This window comes from Podarcis vaucheri, assembly GCF_965113315.1.
Source record: "Podarcis vaucheri genome assembly, chromosome: 2".
In the NCBI taxonomy this organism is placed as follows: Eukaryota; Metazoa; Chordata; class Lepidosauria; order Squamata; family Lacertidae; genus Podarcis; species Podarcis vaucheri.
In genome coordinates, this window is record NC_138760.1 from 41,764,244 (window position 1) to 41,789,879 (window position 25,636).

The 25,636-nt window shown below is 43.0% G+C and overlaps 1 protein-coding gene across 1 annotated transcript in view; it reads right to left on the reverse strand.

The window, feature by feature from the left end:
* The window catches only part of LOC309527610 (uncharacterized protein), a gene marked incomplete at its 3' end in the record, with an annotated part of 318,025 nt that extends 300,055 nt beyond the window's left edge, over window positions 1-17,970 (reverse strand). Inside the window, exons 1-2 of the mRNA XM_082214428.1 lie at window positions 17,471-17,970; window positions 9,857-9,956 (exon numbers count right to left, since the gene is read on the reverse strand). Of these exons, the coding sequence (XP_082070554.1) occupies window positions 9,857-9,910 (54 nt within the window). The 5' untranslated portion in view covers window positions 9,911-9,956; window positions 17,471-17,970. The remainder of the gene's footprint in view (window positions 1-9,856; window positions 9,957-17,470) is intronic.
* Window positions 17,971-25,636: the final 7,666 nt, after the last annotated feature.

Here is a 25,636-nt window from a genome sequence, read left to right on the forward strand (position 1 = left end):
ATTGTACTCGGAAACGTACTGGGAGCCAATGTAGGTCTTTCAGGACTGGTGTTATGTGGTCTCAGTGGCCACTTCCAGTCACCAGTCTAGCTGCCGCATTCTGGATTAGTTGTAGTTTCTGGGTCACCTTCAAAGGTAGCTCCACGTAGAGCGCATTGCAGTAGTCCAAGCAGGAGATAGCTAGAGCATACACCACTCTGGCAAGACAGTCCGCGGGCAGGTAGGGTCTCAGCCTGCGTACCAGATGGAGCTCGTAGACTGCTGCCCTGGACACAGAATTGACCTGTGCCTCCATGGACAGCTGTGAGTCCAAAATGACTCCCAGGCTGTGAAGTTCAGGGGCACAGTAAACCCATTCAGGACCTGGGAGTCCTTGAGCTGGCCTCTCAGCCTCCAACTGTGTCAGGATTCCTGCTTCTCCTGAATTCATGGTCATGATACTAAGAGGCTTGGGATCAAGATGTTTGAAAGACTGTCTTCTGCATATACTTAAGGCTTAAGCCTTAACAAGTGAAGCAAGGTAGGTGCGACCAAGGTGAGGGCATTCTTGGTTGGATACCCTGGTTGTGGAATGGCCTGCCCAGAGGCACTTGTCTAGTCCCTAGTTATGGTCAGCTACTGTTTACATGGCCTACTGTTTACATAACCCTGAAAGCTGTCTGTGGACAAATGCCACCTCCTTTGGTCTGAAGCAAGATAAGCACTGCACCCCACAGTTGCCTTTGACTGGACATGCTATTTATGTTTTAAGATGCTTTCTTCTCTCTATAGATATTTTCCTGCTGCAGGTTGTTTAAGAATATTGCATTTTAACTGCAATTTTTATTTTATGTTTGTAAGTCAGAGACAGAACAATGTTACTGGACAGCCTTATATAAATAATATAGCAGATAAATAAATACAGAAAAACCTCTACATTTCCCTTCATACTGAATAAAAGAGGTACCCAACTGGTATTGAGATACACCGTTTATTTGGCAGTTAGCATAATTTCTGGAAATACTTTTTTTCCCCTCCTCTCCTCCTGCACTAAAGACTGCTCCCTGTTTGCCTGTACAAGAATTTGGTAATACAATCAGACACTAATAAATTCATTTTCTACTTGACTGCTCATTCATTCAAATGTTAGTACATAGGAAGAATACAAGCTTTGCAATTGTGGGACTTGGCTAATCAGTTCATAATGAATAATATATATGAAAGAGATAACTGAGATAGGCACCCATCTTGCAAGCAGACTGCCAAAGGCAGATGGGTATGTTCACCATCAACCTTCACTTACTAAGAATGACCTTCCAACAGGGTAGAGCCAAATTCAAGAGCAGGGAAGATGATTTGTACAGAAAAGGTCCCAGACACACACTCAGATAAGGGGTGTCAGGTATCATGGCAAGGGGGGAAATGCACCAAAGAACCTGGAGAATTTGCTTTAACCAATGGATGTAATTCCATTGTTCACCCCTTGCTATAGATCACCTTAAGCTCCGTCGGAGGAAGGGTGATGCATAAATACCATGAAACACTAAGGTAACCTTACAATGCCCTTGTGTACATTATCTATTTTCCTCCCTCACACCCCCACACCCCATGTGGCCCCGGGCACTGGCAACCCACGCTACACCACTGGTTGTCAGTAGGCCCCAGCCATTCAATGTCAGCCAAGTGAACTATGCTTAAACGTTAGGCAATTCCACACAATTTCCTTACCTTAACCTGCCACTTATTTCATTCCTCTGTCATTTATAAAAGTAAGCTTCAATAAAGGTATTATATACATATCAGGTCTACATTAGCAACACATTTTAGCACTGCTGTATAAATATAATTCTTAGTACCTAAGGCTTAAAGGCGAAGAGGCTCAGAAAAACAGACTGAATTAAGCCACCACATTTCAGAGAGGTAAACACTGACGCAGGCCTAATCCACTGCAATATACACCAGATTGTCCTGAATCTTTGTTCATCAGTAACAGGTAGCACAGAAATTCTGGAGTTGTTCATCTCCATGTACACCTTCAATTTGCTGGGCAGCCATTTTCCAAACTAGCAGCCTTTAAGCATCCGGCTGAACTGTGTGTTCTGTGCAGACAAGTCTTCAAGAAAGAATGATCCTTGCGCTCCCCTCCCCTACGCACACCTCATACAAAGTCCAGACATGCACAATGAGCTCCTCCTGGATGCTTCCCAAACATCCTTTCCGGGGGGGGGAGGAGAGAAAGAGAGGGAGTGCAGGGCAGTTGTTTGTGCGAAAGGTGCCCCCATGTCATCTTGCTTTATTTTTTTGACATTGCAGAGCTCCCGAAGAGTGATGCGGTTACCAAGGAAACCAGCAAAGAGGTACACAGGGGTTGCCGCCACATTGTGAAGTGTGAAAAAATGCCAGCAATCCACAGCCAAACTCGCCTGGCTGGCGCTCTGCCAATTACTGCCAACTATATTGTATGGTTGGCAGGACAAAAGGGTGTCTTGTAAAAGAGAGTGGCGGTGATGGTGGTAGTGGTGTGTGTGTGTGTGTGTGTGTGTGTGTGTGTGAGAGAGAGAGAGAGAGAGAGAGAGAGACCCTGAAGCAGCAGCTTGAGCATCTGCTTCAGTATGAAAGGGTTAGGGGTCCCTGCTATAGGACAGCAGCCCAAAGTTATTCACTCACAGAGACATCTCTGCATTAGGAGTGGAAACATAAATTCATGCTGAGACGGCAGCCAAGGACAGCCAGTTGCAGGCAGCTGCGGCAAGCTCTACCTTTTTTATGGCTCCCATTATGAGAATTCTATTATGGTTGGCAATTTGCAATAATCAATTTGAAATCACAGTTTGATTAGTTAATCCACCTTTGCTTCATGTCTCTTGAGGATTTGACTCTGAAGGGAATTCAGGAGGTAAAATCAACAGCACACCTTTTTGTCGATAAATAAACACACACGTGTGTGCACATTTATACAGGTTTGCATATATCAAGAGAGGCCAATTCAGAGCTCTCATGAAATAGAGGGCTCTGGAGTAGTTCACACTGAGTTCCCAGTACCAATTACCAAAGGAACTGGCCCCTTCAACAGCAGAGTAGGTTTAGTGCAGTAGTGAAGAGTCTAGCTGGCAACTCAGGAAGTTGCGTTGCAAAAATTCACCTATATTGTGAACACACGAAGTGGTCTTAGGAAGCCACCATCTCTCAACTTCAGTCCCTGCCTTCCCCATCAGTAAAATGAGATTGAAATAATACTGACCTAATTTACAGGATTGTCGTGTGGATTATAGCAAAATAAGGGTGGTAGCATGCTTTGAATGTTCTAAACCACTCTATAAATGCTTAAGCATGCTACAATGGCAGTGAAACATGGAGATGAAATACACCCAAACTGTTAAGTAGCTGCACTGCTGGGCCTTCATTCCTTCACCAACTTGGCACCTTGCCAGCATAGCTAGGGCTGATGGGAGTTGTAGTCCAAAACACCTGGAGGATGCTAGGATGGTGAAAACTGCTTTAACTCATGCATGTTCACCTTGAATGTTGTACTAGGGTAGCCAAGGTTTAATGTGACATGAGCGGAAATAGCTTGGAGGTGGAGAAAACTGGTCAACCAGAAAAACAGTAAGAGGTCTGCTTCTGTGTACATTCAGGAAAAGATATGTGGTATGCAGCTTAATAAAACCTTTAAAACAGCAGGAGCATACAAAGACTCTGCATATGGTCAGAGAATTTTTCACTCCATAAAAAATTATTTTATCTTCTGGTTGTTGTTTATTATACATATATTGTGGTGCTTCTGCAGCTTTCATTATAGCCAACATTGTTATCTCTGTTTTTAAACCACCCTTTGGATCCATGGTGGAAGGAAAGGTGAAATACAAATATTTCAAACAAACAAGACTTGTGAACACCACACATCTCTGACTTTCTGTTTGTTTTGATGGCAAGAGGATTCCATGTGCCTTAACGGTACTCACTCACTCACCATCTTTTTATTTTTAAAAATCTGTGTTGTAACTTTGGGTTGCTACTCTATTGTCCTAATCTGAGAAAGAGAACCTGCTATCATTTACATGGGCACACCCCACCTAAGAAGGTAAGTAGAGCCCTGCTGGATGAGGTCAAAGGCCCAGTGACCTGTTTTCCAAGTGGTCAACCAGATGCCTCTGGGAAGCCACAAAAGGGAACTGTTAAATTGTGGGTGAACATATCAGACGACACAGCGATTCTTCAAACAGCTCTTGTTTATTCAGAGGCCAGAACAGAACTGAACTGAAGGGTTCAGCCAGCCTGCTTATATAGAGCTCCACTACAACACAACTGTAACCACTTTCTGTAACTATCCAATCACTGAACGTCACTTTCAATCCCTGATTTGCATATGTGGACCTGAGTGAAAACTATCTACAGTATCCCCCTGCTGGCCCAGGGTGGGAACTTCAGTGCATAACAGGAACCAAGACAGTTCTCCTTTTTCACAGTTGCCTTCCCATTCACCAAAATTGCTTATCTTTTAGTCTAATTTAGGGGCATGTTCCACTGCTCAAAAACAGCTGTTAATACCACAGCAGTGTGATCCCTTGGATCCCAGTAGACACCAGGGGCTTAGGAGCAAGTGATTCACATTTAAAGAAGAAAAATCAAGTCCATGCAGTGCCAGCAGCAACCTTCAGAAGAAAGAAAGAATCTTGCTGCAAGTGGTGTTACCTGGGAAAGTAATTAGGGATGGTATTTACAGCCTTGCTACCATTTTAATGTTGTTTTGCATCTGTTCTCCTTACACTTGGAGAATAGACATAGAGGGGAACATCTGTTTTCAGCTGCGACATTCCCCAGCCAGAGATTTCCCTGCTGTTTCAATGGGCTTTAATTATGTCTGTTTCCATAACCAGGGTCAACTCCCCTACTGCAGACAGACACAAGCCTTAGCTTGGCTCTGAGCCTTTAAGTAACCTGGTGCTGCTCAGGTTTCCTTTCTTTTGCCTAATCCCCTGCTCACTACAGTAATATGCCAGAGAAGTGCAGATGTCACCTCCATTTTGTAGAGACAGACAGGCATCTAGGCTGAGGGAAGAGACACCACAAAGGAGTGGAAAGCACCGTAATCAGGGTCTTATCCCAACTGACAAGATAAAGAGTATGAAGGGAAGATAAAGAGTATGAAGGGAAGAGAAGGATCCTTCTGAATGAACAGGCAGCCCTCGGGGCCCTGTCAGTTCCACTCACCAGGAAGATCTATATGGAAATCTGTCAAAGAAATTTGGACAAAGCTAGGACGAAGCTAGGACGAAGCTTAAAAAAGGTACTTGTAACACCTTCCCAGTTTATATACAAAAATCAACCCCCCCCCAAAAAAAAGGGTCATTAAGGATGGAAAAGGGCATGTCCATTTGCAATTGAATTGCTGGAAGAAAACGGTGTCCCTTAGCCTCAGGGCTCAGTGTAAACTCTGTTCCTGAAAACAGTTTTACTGCATTTGCCAAGAATTTATTGCCCCAAGGTGCATACAGATTATGTCACCACGGATGTCACTTTGCTTTAGAAACTCTCAGGTTTTCCCTTTGCAACCCTGCCTCTAATTCAAAAGGCGGGGTGGGGGTGGGGGTTGACCCTCAAAGTTGTGTAGAGAAAAAAACTTTCAGTTCCAATACCAAGGGCGTGTCCAGACAGCTCTAATATTAGAGATTCAGATCACTTCCAATTCCTACAGTCCAGATGTGAGAGACTGATGAATGGTGCACACAGCATAACAAAGACCAGCTGTGGTGGCTTCCTGCGAGTGATCTGTGGAAAGCACACTTGCCCTTGTCTGGGGCAATTCAGAAGCTTCTAGTTTTGTGCCACAACAGGCAATCAGGACAGGAAGCTACCATCTGGGCAAATACTAATGTGACAAAATCCCAAGACAATAGCAAGCAGCTTTGCTGAGGGGGTGCTCTCTGCTTCTCTCTCTGTCTCTCTCTCAGACACTCAGACACACACACACACAAGCGTCCCATTCTGGAATATGATATATTCAACAGAAAATAAGAATGCATACAAGTTCCAAAACTAAGGAAATACTTTGCTCACTAGCCTTATTTACCAACAGATGCTGGATCTGATGCTTCCATACAGATACAGTTTGTTTTGTGAAGAATGGGAGGAATCCACCATAAAATGATCATTCCATTAGTGCAAGCATTCTGGCTTACCAGTGCTGTTCCAGGGGTTCTCCAAAATACACACCCTCTGAGCCAATTTAAGGGGGTGGGAGGAGGAGAGGGGGGATAGAAGAGTCATGCTAAAGCAATCTTGCACTACAGTTCTACTCTCTTTATTAAAAGTCAGGTTTTCTGTGGTCTTAAAAGAGACAGAAGAAACACCAACTATGAAAACACCCCCTGTTCCCTAACTCCTTAGGGTCAGGAATATTGAACTCTGTGGCACTCCAGGTATTTCTGGACTCCAACTCCCTTCAGCCCTAACCAGCATGGCCCATGCTCAGGGATTGTGGGAGATGTAGTTCAACAACTTCCGGAGGGCCACATGTTCACTGCCCCTGCCTTAGACCAGAGAAAACCTAACAAGGGGGCTGGATTCAAAGAGAATCCACTAGCGCAATGGGGCTTTCTTCCCTCTCTTTCCTCTGTGCACCCCCTGTACACCCCAAATTGGCTGGGCTGGAGGGAGAGCCTCCCAGAACAGGGCATCAAGGGCAGGAGATTGTTCCATCAGGCAAGAAGAAATGCTCCCACTGACGGAGTGACCTCCTTAGCGCTGCATTGAATTCCTCCCAGAAAGTTTGGACATATTCCAGGTATATAAGAATTCTCTCTTTTTAAAGAGGCTATACTAAACGTTAGCAACATGCTTTTTCACTAAATTCCAGTCTGACCTGAACACTTCTAAAATAATCATGATGCTGATATACATGTTCAAGTACTATTAGCGGTAAGGGAAAAGCACAAAACCATATACTTTTTTAACTGCTGGTGTATAAACTTCCAGGAATAATTCACAATATTTCTTCACCTAGGCACACTGTAGCAAGATCACCACTGTTAATATGCAAGCGTTAGTAAAAATAGACATACTCGTAGGAGTGAATGTTACTTGTAGCATAAACAAAGACACCAATTGGGTTTAATATCACCAATATCATCCCACCGTCACCATCAGAACTAGCATAAAATACTGGCTGTGTACACAAGGCCAACTGCTATATTAACACACCTCTGTAATTTCCTCCTAACCCTTATTTATAGGGCAGAGGGAGAAAGAAAACACATCCCTTTAGAACATGACATTTTTACCCAAAGCACAAGCAAAATAATTCTAGAAATAAACACTAGAAATGGTTCCTGAAAGTGTTATAAGGGACATAAATGCACACAGAGGAGGAAAATCCCAGAATGTTTCTAAATGCCCGTTTCCTTTATATGCACACTCCAGTACAAATTGACCCTGCAGAGGAACTTTTCACATGTGTTTAATATCCACCACAAGATGGCTCCCTGTGCATTTCATTTAACCAGTCCATTCACTTTCTTCAGTTAACTGACTATACTGCCTCACGAATAGTGCTGCCTGCTTTTAAGGAATTGCCTCTTTCCAAGACACCTATAGAACACAATGAATACACCTCTGTCTCAGGAAAGTAAACAGGAATTAAACAATAGAGAATTGCTATCAATCTGAGGCACTCCTTGTGAGTTTTCTTGCCATTGTCAGAGTACTAACATAATATTCCTTTAGTTTGATCCAGCAAAACAATTCATGACCTTGCTCTGCAACTTTAACCTTAGAAACACCTGTCCCCCTCCTTCCCATACTTTTCACTCTTGACTTTCCTCTGATCTTGGTGTTCATGCAAGCAGAATAGGAGCAAGGAAGCAGATCAGAGATGGGGAACCTGTGGCCGCAATATGTTGTTGGACATAATCACACATGAACTCCAGCCAGCAATGCCAATGGAGAGGGATGATGGGAGCTGTAGTCCAGCAACACCTGGAGGGCCACAGGTTTCCCAACATCATGGGGGCCCTGGTAGTCTTAGCAGGTGCAACTGACAACAGCAGTGGTGTGATCTGTGGCAGGCAGCTAAAACCACCCACCATTTTAATAACCCAGAATATCCTGAAATAATGTTATTCAGAGATGCTGAAAGGAATTTAAAAGAGTGCATGACTTCCCAGACCCATCCATTAAAATGTTGGCATCCGTCTGTCTCGAGATGAGCAGTACAAAAGTGACCTCCCTAGGGCACAAGCCTGTGCAGTGTGTATGGAAGTCCTGGGCTGCCCACACAACAAAACCCCTCTCTCATCCTTGCTGATGTGGTCCAAAGGAAAGCAGAGCAATACGTTTGGCATCAGTTTGGCTGCAGGAGTTGCCAGAAGATGGCGTACAAAGCACCATCCGCCCATCAGGGACTCCACTCCAAATTCTTTTAGGGTTTACTCCTTAGCCTTTTCTTCTCCCGAAGATACCCATCCATTACTACCAGAAAAACTCAAGGTCAGGGGAAAAGATAGCAGCCAGTGGCAGACTTTGGGGTCTCAAAATTCAACAGTGCACTGTGCAACACTAAAATTTAGTGCCCCCCAATCTCTCTCGCTCTGTTCTACAGCATTGGTGTGGTGCAACCCTCCAGTGCTGTTGAAGCAGTCGCACTACCCTAAAACTGCCTCTGTAGGTAGGATGGAAAACTATGTTTTATTTTTGTACCACCTTTTACTCTAAGGAGCACAAGGTGGTGTGTGCATGGTTCTCCTCTCTCCTTTTCTCTTCACAACAACCCTATTACACTGAAAGACAGTGACTGGTCCACTGTCATCCAGTGAGCTTCATGGCTGAGCAGAGATTCGAACCCTGGTCACCCAGGTCATAGTCCAACACTCTATCCATTGCATCACACTGGCTTTCAAGGTACCACATGTGACTAGTCCCTCCTGGGCAGAGAAGCTAAGTTAGGTTGAGTGTTGTTGTTGGGGCATTTGAACCTTCTAATACGCTCAGTCATATGAGTCTTTCTGAAGAAAGGGTTCAGTAATCTGTGCAGGGGAAAGATGGCAATTAAAAGTGGATTAGTAAATTAAGAAAAGGGTAATGGAAGGCAGGAGTTCACATCCTCTCCATTTGCCAGAAGGAATCAGGTACATGTGGTTTGTGTTATGTGAGTCCTGCATACCACACTTGTGATCAAGTCATAGAATAAAAACATTTCTATGGAGTCTGGAAAATATTTGAAATATTATACTTCGAAATACAGCATCACCTCCAATTATCCAAGTCTCTTAGGCTGCAATCCTATACTCACAGACTCCCACCGAACTCAGTGAAGCTTACTTATGAGTAGGCAGGTATAGGAATGTATTATTCATTACCCAAGTTCACTTTTTGTTGTCCCTTGAACTAGCTCTCTATATTAAGCACCCCATCCTCTGCCACAGACATCTGGTTATCCATACATTTTGGATGCCTCCCAATGCTCTCTGATAAATGAGAACATACTGTATATACATTACCTTTCAATCTATAAAGGTACGTTTTACTGTTGGAAACCACAAACCTGCATATAATTCATTGCATCATTTAAAATGTCATTAGCAAATGCTAAAGTTTCCCAAAGTTAGTACACACTATCCCAGCTGTGGAAGACAATATATTTGTAAAGCAGCTAGGATTACAATCACAAATAGGTACAAAATGGAAGGTGGAACTGATCCAATGCTAGCTATAAATCCTGTGAAAAACCAACCATCAAAATCCACAGTAGTAGGGGAAATGGCACAACTAGAAGTCATGACACCCATCCCCAGCTCCACCAGTGCTCAATAGCCATGATGACCTAATCAAAGTTCCACAAAAGACAAGCCCAGTCTGCAACCCCAGTTCACATAGTTCTTACCTGGCTAGGTTGGGCTGCAGAATCTTTGATGCTGACCTTCCCATGAAAAACCATTCAAACCCATCCTCCCTGAAGACCTTCCTGGAGATCAGTAGCATCCCTGTGGGAGGAAAAAAGGAAGATGAGCTGAAAGGAGGAAGAAGAATCAACTCACAATGACAAGCTGACTTATTTGTATGGCTTTATATGATGTTGTACAGATTTATTTTCTCTGTTTGTTGACACTATGATTCTTTTTTGTTCTAAATGTGTTTTTGAGTTGTTCTATTTATTACTGTTCATTTGGTATTTTTTTTGAGCCACTTTCAGCACAATTTCAAGGAGAAGTGGCATATAAATAAATTGATGATGATGGATACTACAGAGGAAAATAATGCTGAGAACACTAGGGCTGATCTGGATGCACCCTCACAGCATTCAGTCAAAAACTAATAATCTAATATCTGCAGGGCCACAGGTTAGCTACTCCTGTTTTCTTGGATTAAACATGGGGGATGGGATAGCAATCCTGCAAATTTCGCAAGAGAAGCTGGTTGGGTACATGGCTGTTTAATTGTCTAATATTGCCAGCAAGAAACCTTTCCCCAATATCCTTCAAACAGCAGGCTCCCATCTGAGTTCACAAATCACTGTCTCAACCACCGTGCTACAGCACTCAAATCTATGTATGTAAAGCTCAGTCTTTCCAAACAGTTTTTTAAAAAATATGTTCTCACAGTAGATTGAACCATTTCATGAAGCAGTTGTTATCAGTAAGATGCACCTTAGGAAATGATATGATTTTGAAGGCTCATCTCTCGTTTCCTTGGAACCACTCTTGTATAGTTTATGTATTTTATTTGCAAGACTTATATACAACTAAAATTAAAGCCAGTTGTCAAATCATTAAAACAGACAACATAATTCAAATCCCTCTAAAGGCTTAAGAGAACAGATATATTTTAACCTGGCAACAGAATCCAAAGAAAGCTGAAGCCATCCATGCCTCCAGGGGCAAGACAGTAATATTTTTATCAGATAATGTTTGATTACAAATCAATGTACAGGCAGCGGAGCAGCATATATAATTCTGGTGGAAATCAGGTGCATGCAGAAGAGCTTTTACCAATTAATAGTAGGAAGCAGCATATAGTAAGAGAAGGTGCCTTTTCATGTCACTGCAAGCATCACCCACTAGCAGAACTGCAAGAAATACCCCAATGGTGATTTTAGGGCCTGCAGTGGCTACGACGGGCAGAGGAACTTCAAGAAGTAACTTAGTCTGAAGTCAGTAAATAAGTCAACATTAGGACCTTAAATCGGACCCTGTGGCCTATAGACAACCAGTGTAGATACCACACTTTCCTCCCACTGCCTACCCCCAAAATTGGCTTGGGGGGTATTGAGAGAACTTCTAGAATAGTATGCACAGAGGCTGGGAAGAGAAGAGGGGTCATTCCATCTGGCAAGCTGAAATGGTTGCACTGACAGGACAATTGCCATAGCACTATGTTGAATTCCTTCCATACAATAAAGGACACAATACCTTCCAACTCTATAATTCTATGAAATGCAAGGATTTAGAAACAAAGTCACCACTTTGTACTGGTGGTAGCTGTGCTGTTAGAGTGACCATGCTAGTCAGTATCAACTAGCGATGAATGATCAGCAGAGAGAATGGAACCTGTGGGTTGAAGGGAACAGATCCAGAGAGCCCATTGCCCACAGGATGCTACATCTGGAAATGCTCTTAGACAAATGTGAAGTTTATATCTTCCACATTGCTTTCCAGATCAGCCTTTCTAGCAAGCTACCTGTGATCTTCTCTCACAGGCTCTCAGCTGTGGTAGATTAGTTTAAAACCGATAGGCTAAGCTGGTGCAGAAACAAAAGGATTTCTGGCTTCTTTTCAAGGTTTCATTTTAAAAAAGTGTGCAAATATCTTTTTTATGACTTTCACATCAGATGATCTGAATCCCACTACAAAATATTTTTTATAAAAAAACCCTGAAGACTGCTTTAAACCAGTTTCAGCTTCCTAAAACTCGGGGGATCACTTACCGTAACTACCTGGATTTGTTAGTATCTGGAAATATACCATAACTTCATTGCCACAACCTAAGATATGTATACTTTTTGCAGGATACAACAGGAATAGGGGTCACTATTCAGGGAGGAAATTACCTACACTTTTACCAGCACATGCAGATAATATATTATATGATAGCTGTCTTCAAATATCTGAAGGGCTGTCACATGGAAGATGGAGCAAGCTAGTTTCCTCCTGCTCTGGAGGGTAGGACACGAACCAATGGCTTCAAGTTACAAGAAAGGAGATTCCGACTAAACATACAGATAAATCTTCTGATGGTAAGAGCTGATTGACAGTGTAACAGACTCCCTTGGGAGGTTGTGGACTCTTCTTCCTCGGATGTTTTTAAGCAGAGGTTGGATAGTTAAATGCTATGGATGCTTCAACTGTGATTCCTGCATTGAAGGGGGTTGGACTAGATGACCCTTGGAGTTCCCTTCCAGCTCTATTATTCTAATCTGGTTCTGGCATCTAAACAGCAAATATACTAGCACTTCAAATAAAATTGGATATTTATTTATTTTATAATTTTATATCATGCTTCTCTCCTCAGTACCAGCACCAACTGAAGCTAAGAATCAGGTCACAACTATTTAAAAGTGTGATGGCACCACTATATACTTTTTCTAGAAAGAGGAAATACGAATGAGTTCTCTTTGTTGTTGTTCCTTACAGAATGTTCTCCTGCTGCTCTTTGCAGACATACAGGGCTTCTTTCATACCTGCAAGGTAAAGGTAAAGGGACCTCTGACCGTTAGGTCCAGTTGCGGACTCTGAGGTTGTGGTGCTCATCTCGCTTTACTGGCTGAGGTAGCAGGTGTACAGCTTCCAGGTCATGTGGCCAGCATGACTAAGCCGCTTCTGGCGAACCAGAGCAGCGCATGGAAACGCCTTCCGCCGGAGTAGTAACTATTTATCTACTTGCACTTTGACATGCTTGCGAACTGCTAGGTTGGCAGGAGCAGGGAAAGAGCCACAGGACTCACCCCGTCATGGGGATTCAAACCACCGACCTTCTGATTGGCAAGCCCTAGGCTCTGTGGTTTAGACCACAGCGCCACCTACATCCCCACACCTGCAAAGAGCAGCCTAAAAATGACTTGACAGTAAGCACAAACTACTGTAACAAGCTGCTTTCCTGCCTGCTGTTCAAAAGCAGTCTCTTGAAGATCTGCTGGCTGGGAAGAGTTTCATGTCAAGAAGTAGGTTGGAACACTTCCCTAGCAGTCAATCTACCCATAAAGGCAGTGTTGTGTAGTGGTTGGAGTATGGCCTAGAAGAGCAGGTTCAGAGCCCCACTCACTGGGTGACCTTGGCCAGCTCAGAGTCTCTCAGTCTAACCTACCTCCCAGAGTTGTTCTGAAGATAAAATGGAGAGGAGGAGAGCCATTTACAACAACACCTTGAGCTCCTTATGAAAATGACAGCAATTTTGAAATTATAAAAATAATAGCAACAGCAATAAGGAACCACAATCAGTTCCTTCGCAGTGGCCTACAGGTTCAGGCATCAGTCTATTGAAACTAGTGCTGTGTCAAAACCTGTCCTCAAATTTCTCAAAAGTTTTCCTGCCTCATTCTCAGTGGACTTTAGAATTTTAGTGGGTTTCAAGACAACCTATCATTTCGGAAGGTACAACAAGGGTCATCTAGTCCAACCCCCAGAAATGAAGGACTCTTTTGCCCAACGTAGGACTCAAACCCATAACCCTGAGATTCGTGCTCTACCGACTAAGCTACCCCATAGAATGGTTTTTTTAAAATGAGACACATATTTGGCACACCACTAGCTGAAACTGTTCATCCTGATCACAGTAGCATTGTTGGAACAAGTGAATACTCTCTAATTTAGACTCCCAAGTACAGAACAACAGAGGGCGCTGAGGTGGGCTACCTCTTGGGAAGCCAATTCCAGGGCTGCCTGACAAAGTCATAACTGAAACCCTCAGCATGTACAAAACGGTGGTGCCTCTGCACAGGCCACAACCCCCTAAGGCTGTCTTGGAGACTGGAGAGGGCTGCGCACTGGCACTGCAAGAACTACAGGTTTTGGTTTGTTGTGCAAATGATGAACCATGGAATTTCCCCCAATAATCTACCCAGAGTCAGTTGAATTCAGTGTTGCCCCCTTCTTGGGCTATTTCAGGACTTCACATTCCAAAATACCTTTTCATACAGAAATGCCTTCTATAACAAACTGGTAACCTATGTGTCTGATATTCTGTCTGCAGTCCAAATTGACTCAAGATGGTTGATTTCATGCATGTGCCTGGGGCCATCTTCTACCCAGTCCACTTTTAGAAACTGCAGTTGTGGTTTCCTACACCAGAAAAGGCAGGGTATACTTAATACTACCAAAAGTTTTCTTTATTAGGTAGTATTAAGTATACCCTGCCTTTTATGGTGTAAATAGTCCCCTAGCCAGCAACTGCTTTGCATCCGGATCACTTGCACACAAAAGGTAAATCTTCAGTACTAACTCTCCCTGTCCCATCTCACCTCTTTGGGGATTATCCCACTCTGACTCTATGTACCCCCCTTTATGCAGATGGCCAGCAAATTTATTCACAGCATGGAAAGTCCACACATTTCTGCCTTGAAGCAGAAAAGAATAGACTTTCCATGCAGGCATTTGGAGGTGGAAGATGAGACCAGAATACACCTCCCATTGCAGCATTGTTATTTCCAATTATTGCTGATTCAGTTTAGTATATATCCTAGTAATGTTTGTATCTTTTACTTGAATTGAACTGTGTTGATTTATTTAATTTATACCCCCCCTTCAAGTTTCAACAAAAATCACCGCGCAGTTTACATATCCTAACAAAAAGAAACAAAGGCAAGAAATACAGTGCACATTTCACAATCATAACTGATCTGCTTTGTATGTAAAAGGTCCCAGATTCAATCCCTAACATATCCAGGTAGGGGTGGGAGAAAATCCTATCTGAAATCCTGGAGAACAACTGCCAGTCAGTGTAGACAATACTGAGCTAGATAGACGAATGGTCTAACTCAGTATAAGGCAACTTCCTTTAAGTAATATAATTTAACAATAACAAGTATCTTTGAGGAATGTATGTAAATAAAATTTTAGTAGTACAAAAACATATCATATGCAAAGCATAATCATATAACATATCACAAAAATATTATGAATATTACAAAAAAGCAACACACGTAACAGTGCAATCGCCAAATTCATCTGCATACACATTCACATGACACACTGCTAATTTAAGCATACAACCTCCACATATGCAATCACACTCTCCTTACATCCACATTACTCCATCCACTCAGTTCTCAATTCAAGAAAACGTTCAAATGTTTAACTAACCCGGGGTTGTCAACCTGGTCCCTACCGCCCACTAGTGGGTGTTTCAGGATTCTAGGTGGGCAGTAGGGGGTTCTACGGCAGTGTTTTTCAACCACTGTTCCGCGGCACACTAGTGTGCCACGAGATGTTGCCTGGTGTGCCGTAGGAAAAATTGAAAAATTCGAAAGATTTTTTTAAAAAAATGTCAAATTTTTGCCCACTAGGCGGGCGCCGGACTGTGTCCACCCTATTTTCCATCCGTCCTGGGTGGGGATCAGATCGGATGGGATCGGATGAGAGTGGACAGGTGGTCCGCTCTCATCCGATTCCCCATAGAGAGCAGCGGGGCTCTGACATCTCCCTCTCCGCACACAGTGGTGGTGTGCCTCATGATTTTTTTCATGAAACAAGTGTGCCTTTGCCCGAAAAAGGTTGAAAAACACTGTTCTACGGCACAAGCTGAATCCTCCTTCCATCGAACACTGGTGGGCGGTAAGAAAATGTTACCATAAAGAAAGATGCATTAGTGAGTATAAAAAGGTATAAAAAAGGTTGACTATCCCTGAACTAACCAATAATAATGTACAAAAAAAAGGTCATAACAGAATTCAACAGCAGCAGAAAAACAAAATTCCCATTCCCACCCCCATCTCTCCTCTCAATTCAGTATGGACATCTTCCCCTCCTCTCCCCTAGGAAGATTAAACCCTTACCCACCAACAGGACCTTACATTGTGAGGGGTCAGGTGGACCCACCAGCACACCTGCCACTCACCATCTTCACTGACTTCATTGGCAGGTGAATAGACTAAACCTTGTGACTCATACATGGAACATTGGGGGGGGGGGGCAGCAGCTGTGGCATTGGAAAGATGGCTGGGAACCAGTCCATCTGGTGTATTAACTTGTCTTGGGATTGCATGGTAAATGGCTGACTATAAATGCCTATAAGCAAGCAAGCAAACGAAAATGTACTGGATTTGCCTTCACTTTCAAAAGAAATATATATGTTGGTTACTTCATATGACACCTACTTGTCCCTTGCAACTCTTTTTCTGGTGGGAACCCAGAGAGTGGTATTCCTTCTTTTTCTGAAAATTGTGGCAGTTTTCACGTGCGAATGTAAAAGTGTTTGAAGTTTGAAGCAGAACGCAAGGCAGTTCTACGTTCTTGCATATCACTCTGCTTTGTGAGGAGTTGCATTTTGCCTGCTCACTGGTGATGTGGTAGCCATTTTGCTTCCTCCAGTTCCTGCACTGTAGTGGGCACTCTCTAAGGAACCATTACCTAGACATTAGTTACAACTTGTAATTATGCATGGATAGATAGATAGATAGATAGATTACTACAGTACATATTAGCTTAAAAAGAAAGAGTGCCATCCTGTGACATCATCCAACAGCATGTTTGGACTAAGTTTACCTCAGGGATGTACATTTTACCTCAAAGTTTACTTCAGGGATGCACACTTTGTCTCAGAGTTTACCTCAGGGATACACACTTTGCCTCAAAGTTTACCTCAGGGATGCCCACTTTGCCTCAAAATTTACCTCAGGGATGCACACTTTGCCTCAAAGTTTACTTCAGGGACATGCCATCCTTTTGCCATTCAAATGGTGAAGATGTTTTAAAATAGGCCCAATTGTTTAACCACCATCATTGTTTGAAATGTAACATTTGTTTTTTAAAGTGCAGACTCTTTTCAGCCAGCCCAAAGCCACCAGCTCCAGAAGCTGAGACTGAACCTCACCGAGCCCATTTAATTAATATCCCTCGCTGTGGCCTAATTCTCTCTTCAACATGTGGCTGTCATTTGCCTGTCATCACAGCTGATTTACAATGGGGTTTAATTAAATCCTACGTACATTATTCAGCATTCTCCAAAGGCAGCGCCAAAGCGTCCAAGGGTATTTAAAATGTCACCTGCTGAGACATATCATCTCCCCCTAAATAAATATGACAGTGATCAAACTTTGGCTAATTACAGTGACTTCATTATTTGTTTGTATGTTTTAATATTTAATTGCTTTCGTGTTCATCCAATTATGAAGCAACAGCAAATAGAAATTAACTTTTGATCAGCATGTTCCCAGCCCTGCTAATCAGCACTTCAAAGCCCACACACAATAGGAGGTCATGCAACCTGAGGAGCTCAACCTTATGCGAATGGATCAGCCTATTTTATTTTATTTTATTATTATTGTGGGGTGGGGAGAGAGATTCACCTTTCCCAGACAGCGCCTGCCTCCCTTGGACACTGCTTCCTACAAGCCTTCTTGTACTGGTTTTGCCATGCAGCTGTGTATATTGTTTGCAACTTGATTCACGTGTTGCCTTTTAGATGCACGCAGCTGCAAAGTTTATTTCCCCAATGCAACTAAGCTTCCGGCGCTCCAGTCTCGCAGCGGAATGCAGATGGCAAGAGCAAAAACCCCGGGACACCAGAGAGGTCGTGCACGTGAGTGCAGGTGAATGCAACAGGGCAGAGTTTACGAGCTCTGAGCAGGAAAGTAGCAAATAGTGCCTTCAGACTCTGAAACCCCGCGCGATCCCCTCCCCTCCCCTCTACACCCCCTGCTGCTGACTCCACCCATGTGGAATGGAAAACAAGAGGCAACTTGAGGCAACCAATGAACGAAGCAAAGGGAAAGCGCCTGTTGCCAGGCGATGCCAGCTGAAAGGAGAACGTGAAGAACTAGGGGAGCCCGATGAACTCGAAAGCCAAACTCCTGTAAGTTTTGAGCAGTATTGATTGCTAAGTTTTCTGTACAAAAATATCTTTTTCGTTCAGAACTGGGTGGTGGCTCACCGTATTGTTGTATTTTAGAGAAAGTATTCTAATTGCTTTCTGCTAATACATTGAGTGTGTATGTATGTTTTTATGAGGTGTTGCAACAGCTAACTGCCTGGATGCAGTCCCTAAAGGACGCAGGGCAGGCTTATAGAGAGCTAGTAAAACCACTCTTATGTATGCTATCTGAGATTCCCCTACTAAAATATCAGTATTAACAGCTCAGGATAAGCATTTTACTTCCAAAAGCAATATTTAAGTTTGCTTCCAAACAGCTTGTTTATTAAGCATTCTCCCTGATTTGTTTGCAGGGAAGTTATAGGACATTGCCTGAAGCAATTTTTATCCCACACTTTTCTAGTGTATTTTCCCATCAGTTTCTCTATTGCAAGAAGTCTGGGTTTTTTTTGGGGGGTGGGGAACAGTCTTTTGTGCAATCACACAATCTGAATTTGCCAGAATGGGGTTGAATCCCAGTCTAAAAGTATTAAAAATGTAAGCATGGTGGGTGGGGGGTAAAATTGGGTTGTTTCATTTTCTAAAGAGGAGTTCTGTAAAACTAAACAGAACAGCTTGCAGACTATAAGCAATGGTAGTTGGTGCGTAATATAAAACATGCCTGGTAGGATCCAGGATTACCCTTCTATGAGCAAGAGGTACTGAGACCCAGGGGAGGCTCCAGCTGGAGGAAGAGGGGAAGCCAAGTTTTTGCAATTCCTCCGTCACCCTGCAGTCTCCCACACCACCTCCCATACTGCTTTGGAGGGAACCCCAAACCCCCAAAGCAAATTTTCAGAGGGGCTGCATGGGAAAGGGAACTGACAAAATTTGCCATACCCCTTTTCCCCCAGAGAGTATCCTGTTAGCAGAGTTCCATTCCCATAAATTCTGGACCAAAGCCACTAACTTTGTAAAAACAGCAACCTCAAAGTGGTTTACAATCAAGCAGTGTACAGTATAAATTTTATGAAATAAATAAAATATAGGTGAAAATGTGTCATGTTTCAGCCTAACCCTGAAAATCTTGGAATGAAATGCAATAATTGTCTCAATGTTTATGGGCATGTTGTTTCAACTTGCAACACAATCCTTAACATATCTACTCAGAATTAAGTTCTCTTGATGAGGCTTCCTCCTGGCTACATGAGGTTAGGATTGCTGCCCAATCAACAGCTCCAACTTTCTTGAAGAGCTTCTAGGAAAAGAGAGTAAGGATAATGGGCCAAGCTTCCATTCTTCATTCCCTAGAGTGGTTTTTCAGAAAGTCAAGCAACCATTACCTTCTTTCCCTTCTGAATTGGCAACTGGGCTACCAGGTGACACTCACATAGAGGCTGGGTTTGAGCTAGAGGACTCTCAATCTCAGTCTCTGCTATAACTCCCCTCACTCATCACATGGAAAACATTGTCAAAATGAAAAACTAAGGTGTGTTTGGGGAGTAGAGTAGGAACTTGAGCAAAATTGGGCAGGAATCTAGGATGCTGTTGACAGTTCTTTTTTGCAAAGCCCATCTTCAGTTTTTCATCTGACATAATGTCTCCCACGTGTGTTTCCTTGCAGAGGAAAGGTTGCTCCAGTGGAATTCTCCATTAGTGTCAGCAAGACCACATTCATAATTACAATGTATGCTTAGCAGTTGTGGGAGCCTTTTCTAACTGCATTCGTGTTTCCAGTTTCTCCCTAGGAAGCCAGTGTTTTACCGGGTTAGTTGCAGCTGAGGATGAGAATGGAAAGGTGTGATTGAAGGGCACTTCCTAGTCTTTAGGAGTAGTCAGTCACCAAGCTATTGAGTCAGTCTGATCATCAGCTTTTTATGGGTGTCATGCTTAAATGCCATAAATCCTTCAGCAAATTTTGAAAGCATGTCTTTCCCCTGAGAATGAAAACAGAATAGATACTGTCCCTGCCACAGTAATTTAAACACACACACACTACTGTTAGACAAGAAATAGTGTGTGAGAAAAAGAGAAAGGGAGGGAGGGTGGGGTGGGTGGGTAGGAGGAGAAGGGGGAACTGTTACTGCAATGCTATTTGGTCACTCTAATTACCAATAATAGCACCTACTGGCATGCCCAACCACAATCAACTCATTTTTAAAGCTATATAATAATGTTTAGGATAGGAAATTAATTTTCATAGCCACTGCAGCTGATTTACTTGTGCTGTAATTTAGATTTATTACAAATTAAATTCCCCCAAGTCAAGTGTTTGACTTGAAGAAGCACCACTTTAATAAAAGGGGGAAATGCATTGCCATAGCCAGGAGATGCAGATAATGGCCATATCTGCACTATGCATTTAAAGCGCATGGCTCTCCTGAAAGAATCCTGGAAACTGTAGTTTGCTCAGGGTGCTGTGAATGGTAGCTCTCTGAGGGATAGACAGCAGTTCACAGGATTCTTTTTTTTGGGGGGGGGAATCATGTGCTTTAAATGTCAATGTGGAGGTGATGTATTTTGGGTGCTGTCCAAACCTCAGTGTACCCATTGAATACATCCCCCCCCCCCGAGAAGGGTTTGCTCTGGGGTTTGTGCATAACAGAATGGTCTGCTAATGTTCCCGTGCCCCCCCTCATTTTCCCATACATATATAATGTAATTGGCTCCTTCTCTCTTCTCTGGGCCTCTTCCTAGGAACAGAATTACCGTCAAGAAAGGAGAAGAGTAGGGGAAGTCGTGGGTTAAACCACAGAGCCTAGGACTTGCCAATTAGAAGGTTGGCAGTAAGGTAAACAGCGTTTCTATGCGCTGCTCTGGTTCGCCAGAAGCAGCTTAGCATGCTGGCCACATGACCCGGAAGCTGTATGCCGGCTTCCTCGGCCAATAAAGTGAGATGAGTGCCACAACCCCAGAGTCGGTCACGACTGGACCTAATGGTCAGGGGTCCCTTTACCCTTTACCTTTACTTTCTGTCTTGGGATCTTTTGAATGATTTATTCACACATAATTGATCTGGTTTGCCGCTATGAGAACAGAATGCTGAACTATGGTAGATAAGTCTTTGGTTTGATGCTGCAGGGCTCTTTTGTTCTTATGGACCTTAAACTACTCCAGCAAGGCAATTCTTTTATTTTCTTTTTGAAATGCTGGAGAAGGTTTTTAATGCTGGTGATTATTTTGATTGGATTCAGTCTATTCCCAGCACTGTGCCGCTTTGTACCAAGTTTAAAATCATGCAAGTTTCCATCACATATCACCTGTCCTGAAGTCATTTTGTGGTGAGAATATGGCCATGTAAGTTGAAACCAGGCCTCTTCATATGGGGTAGCAGCTCAACTTTGAGAGGTAGGGCACTGGGCAGTTGACAACAGATCCAAAATTTCTGCCATCAAGAAAGCTAATCCAGATTTTCTAGATAATTGGAACTATTGTTTGCCACGAGGCAATGGTGGACTGTTATTTGAGAAACACAAATGCTAGTCTAACTTGGGTCTGTGGAGATAGTTAAATAGTTCTTTGGAACCAGGCCCCATCTGTATTCACTTCAAACTACCTGAGTAGTCTTTGATTGGTTACCTGGGTTAGAGAGCTGTGAACGTGATTCTAAAAGAAGTTTCCTTTTTGGACTGGATTATTTGGGTGGTTTGTTAGGCCTTTGCCTCATTTCTTGAGTCTGCAATGTGTTTTTCTGTTCTTGCTATTCCCCATTCTCTCCATTCACCTTTGTCCTGTTTCATCTAACTTGGTTTGTAAGCAGTCTAAGCATGGGCATGTATCTAGCAAACCATCACCATTGCATTAGTATGAAGTAAAGACTAATTCCAGTGGTAGTAATAACACAGTAAGCAACTGGCAAAAGCATAGTTATATTATGCATTTTTATGGACAAGTTAAGCTTGAGGAAGTTCCTGTATGTTTTCATCAAGACAGGATCTGTCTTTGCCATTGACAAATGTAGAGAAGAAATCTTAAAGCTATCAGTGTCTATATTAGGATTTGATGCTGCATTCAGGAAGTAACTTTTTAAGAACGATGCATTCTCTTGAGCCCACTGGCATCCAGAACCCTATCTTCACCTGCCCTTGAATTCCTTCTTGTCCTAATGAAGCTCAGCAATCCATTCATAGACCCCATAGTTAGACAACTCTGTGCTCTATCCTTTGATTACTTTCACTTGGAAGCATGAACTGCCTCTGTGTTCAGACATTTGAACTGATTTCAGGTGATATGAAAGTGGTTTGTAGTGATGACTGTTTCACACATGGAAGACCTCCATTGATATTGATTGATATTGCAATCATCCAGTGATAAACATGTATCTGTGAACTCACTTATGCTAAGCCTTCATCAAGCATTAGTGAGGGGCTTCATGTAGACTCTCCAGAAACATAGCATGAATGTTAACAATCAGCAGAGGCAGAAAAGTACTTTTAAGGAAGACTTGTGGGGGGGAAGGAAGAAAAGTACTTTTAAGGAAGACTTGTGGGGGGAAAGGACAGTTGTATATGTTAAAGAATTCATGCATCCTCATTTCAGTAGTAGGGGCTTTCATCGTTCCCTCTATTTAATATCATTTTGCTTATGTATGTATCTGTTTTCAGCCATGTGACTTTAGTCCATTGATGAATGATGACTTGCTCAGTTGAGTCGCAGTCTTTTGACATGTGTAAAGAGTCCCGGTCCCAGAAAGGCTGAGCACTCTAGGTTAAAATTTGCCTTCTTACTAGTGAGGAGGTCAGGGAGCTGTCCAGCAAGGCGAAGGAATAGTAGGTCCTGCAAGGTTGCTGAATCAGCAGGGGAGCTGTCCAGCTAAGGAGTCGGAAGTAGCACTCCACATCTAGGAGCTGGACTGAAGGAGGTGTTGCATCAGCAACATTCAGGCAGTGCATGAGAGGTTTTATAGTGGTTTTGTTCCTTCTGGAGCATCAGAGGGACCTTACTGTGGTGTATTATTGGAATTAGAGTTTTTCCTTTTACATAGTGTTCAGAGATGGAATGCCTCATGCTACCAGATTTGTGCTGCATCTTTGGGTCTGAGTATTGGAAATTTGTGTTTGCCATCCTTCGTGTTTCTGTCTCAACACAAATCTACAGAAGTCTGTTCTTCAAGTATACCTTTGTTTACACCATGTTTTTCTTTTATTTCAGCATGACTGCAATCATAATTTGTTTCATATACTTCTTGATGTGTATTCAAAAATAATAATTCTTCAGCTGCAGCTAAATTTTCAGTCTTTTTGGGATGAAATAGTTGTACAACTTTTGCTTTAAGCTAAGTAGAATCCCATGTCTTCTGTGTATTGTTTGCCGGCCCTTTCAAGTGACTCTCAGCCACCAAGAACCACTTAATACAGGAAAATGGGTCTTTCAAGATCCTCACCTGAGTTGCTTTGAGACTGGGTATCCCATATATTTCATGCACCCTTTTCCATATTGCTTTATAGGCATCCCCCCCCAATCAGTTGTAATGCTGATTTAAATACAGTTCATCCAAATAGTCTGGAGAACACACACACACACACACACACACACACACACACAAATAATTCTGGTGATGTGAAGGTGGGAATCATAGGGCTTCTTTTACCAATGTCTATTATACTGATAAAAGAAAATCTGAATAAATGAAGTTGTGGGAATTTGAAATCAGAGTTTTAAAGAGAGAGAAATCAGAAAAAAATGGATATTGGTCAAATATTTACATTATTCATTTGGCTTTAAGATTATCAACATATGATTTCAGCTGGTGCAGAGGTCCCTAAGTACAGTGGTACCCCGCAAGACGAACGCCTCGCAAGACGGAAAACCCGCTAGACGAAAGGGTTTTCCGTTTTGGAGGCGCTTCGCAAAACGAATTTCCCTATGGGCTTGCTTCGCAAGACGAAAGCCCATAGGGAAATCTCCGGGGACCTCTTTTAAATGCTAGCGGTGGGGAGCAAAGCCTTCCCCCCCCTCCGGCCTTCAGAAGAGGTCCAGGAAGGCTGGCGGGGGCCGAAAGGCTTTGCTCTCCACCGCCAGCATTTTAAAAGCAGTCCGGGATAGCTTCCCGCTATCCCGGACGGCTTTTGAAGGCAGGAGAGGTCCGCGAAGCCTGGGCGCGCTGATGTCAGCGTGCGCAGGCTTCGGCATGCCGGCAACTCTCCGCAAACAGCGGCAGCGCTGCCGCTGCTCGCGGAGAGGTCTGTGAAGCCTGGGCGGGCTGACTATTAGTCATGATGCTCCATTTTCTGAGACAGTATGGGCCATATTCAACCAACCAGCTGTGTTGGCAGAAGCCAGTGCAAGCATTCCTGCTACAGCAATGGGAATTCCTCCTTATCCTACCCCCATATATGTCCCATGGCATTGCTCTGAGAAGTTGTGGGAACCACCAGAATAGATGGAGAGCAGCACAAGGAGCATGAGAGGGGGTGGATATAATGCAAGCTTATATTCAGCATAGTACTATCTAAGTTCCTGTTGCTGGAACAGAACAGAATGCTGGAACAGACAGGGGTCTGGTCTAATCCAGCAGGGTTCTTCTTCTGTTCTTATGCTGTTTGTAAACTTAGTCAGAAGAAAGTAAAGTAAGTGGGACATTGATCCGACTTGAAAAAGTTTTTCATTCTTTACCCAGGAAGTCAAGAAAGGTTTCTCAAGTCAAAAGCCTTTAGAAATTCACTGCCTTTCCAAAATCTATCTGTGTAAGGAGACAGAGAGTAGATAAAACATTTGCCTTTTGTGTAGAGTGGATAAAACATTTTACCAATTTTCTCAAGAGAGAAATGGACTTCTGAAAAGTTATGCAGAAACCTGGCTGTGCAGTTCCCACTTTAAAGGCCAGTTGCAGACTCTCTAATAGTCACGATGAGTGGCATCTTTCTTGATCCTCTCTATCACCTAAAGTTATTTAAAAGTTATTTAAATTAGATAGCCCTCACATTTTGAAGGAAAACATGCATATGGACTAGGTTCCCAAAAACCCTGCCAGCTACTTCTGCACACAAATTGGGATTTGGCAAATAAATTTGGAAGCCGAACGGACTGTCAAAAGCAGCTTATGATAGGGCATGGCAACACGCAAACTCCCATCGAGTATGCCCAATACCTAAGGTAGTCCTTTGAATCCTGACCATTATATCCTGCTGACCATGAAGTTCAAAAAGCCTTCTGAGAAGGAATTTTGCAAATCTGCTGCTTGACAGATGTCAGTCTTCTGAGCAGGCCCGTTTGTCACATCACAGAAGCAAAATAAAAAACAAAATAAAAAACAACAATTTGCAGTTTGAGTTGGGGAGGCAAAGAGGGGAACTTGTATTGAGGACTCACAAGACTTCTTATATTACCCTTTGGTGCATATTTATTGAACAATCTGAGTGATTATTGGTAGGAGGCATGGGTTTGTGACTAGACAGGAAGAATGAATAAACTACCCCCACCTTTAATTTCAAAAAGAGCCTTGTTTTCAATTTCTGCCTAGCTCAGCCCCACTATCATATGCTACATATGTCAGGGCCATTCATGTTTCTTTTCAAAGGATTGTTTGCATTTTAATCACCCTTTTAGAACCCTGTTCCCCCCTTTCAAGTTTTGCCCTAGGCACGAAAGCTTGTTGGACAACTGAATACCCTGACTGTATAAAGCTCAGAAAAGACTGAAAAAGTAGGAAGAGGCAGCAGTG